This window comes from Merops nubicus, unplaced genomic scaffold (assembly GCF_000691845.1).
Source record: "Merops nubicus isolate BGI_N331 unplaced genomic scaffold, ASM69184v1 scaffold29577, whole genome shotgun sequence".
NCBI lineage: Eukaryota > Metazoa > Chordata > Aves > Coraciiformes > Meropidae > Merops > Merops nubicus.
The window spans coordinates 1556-1894 of record NW_008618811.1 but is presented as its reverse complement, the minus strand read 5'-3'; the positions used below and the strand labels follow the sequence as shown (position 1 = coordinate 1894).

Genomic DNA, 339 nt, shown 5'->3' with positions numbered 1-339 from the left:
TCCCCAGGGATCCCCACTCCCCTGTGTGGGGGTGCAGCCCCATGGGCACGGATTGAATGCCAAGGCAGCCTGGGCGAGATGTTGTCATTTTCCGGGCAGTTTTACCCCGGGCTGGTGCCCCCCAGGGCGTGCCCTGCCTGAGCCCCCCGCTCTCCCCACAGCCCCGCGGGTGCCAAGCCCGATTCCTCGCCCAAGGGCTCCCGTGGGCTGGGGATCCGAGCCGAGTTCCTGAAGCAGACGGGAACCAGCGTGCCCCGGTCCCCCAGGCAGGATGCGGCCGTCACGAAAGGTAAAGTCCCGTCCCTGCGGCGGGGGGGGCGGCGCACCCACGCACTCGGC

The 339-nt window shown here is 70.5% G+C and overlaps 1 protein-coding gene across 1 annotated transcript in view; it reads left to right on the top strand.

Moving 5' to 3' along the window:
- Positions 1-339, top strand: part of LOC103776089 (rho GTPase-activating protein 23-like) — a gene marked incomplete at both ends in the record, with an annotated part of 2012 nt that overhangs the window by 427 nt on the left and 1246 nt on the right. Inside the window, one exon of the mRNA XM_008943585.1 lies at positions 162-289. Within this exon, the coding sequence (XP_008941833.1) occupies positions 162-289 (128 nt within the window). The remainder of the gene's footprint in view (positions 1-161; positions 290-339) is intronic.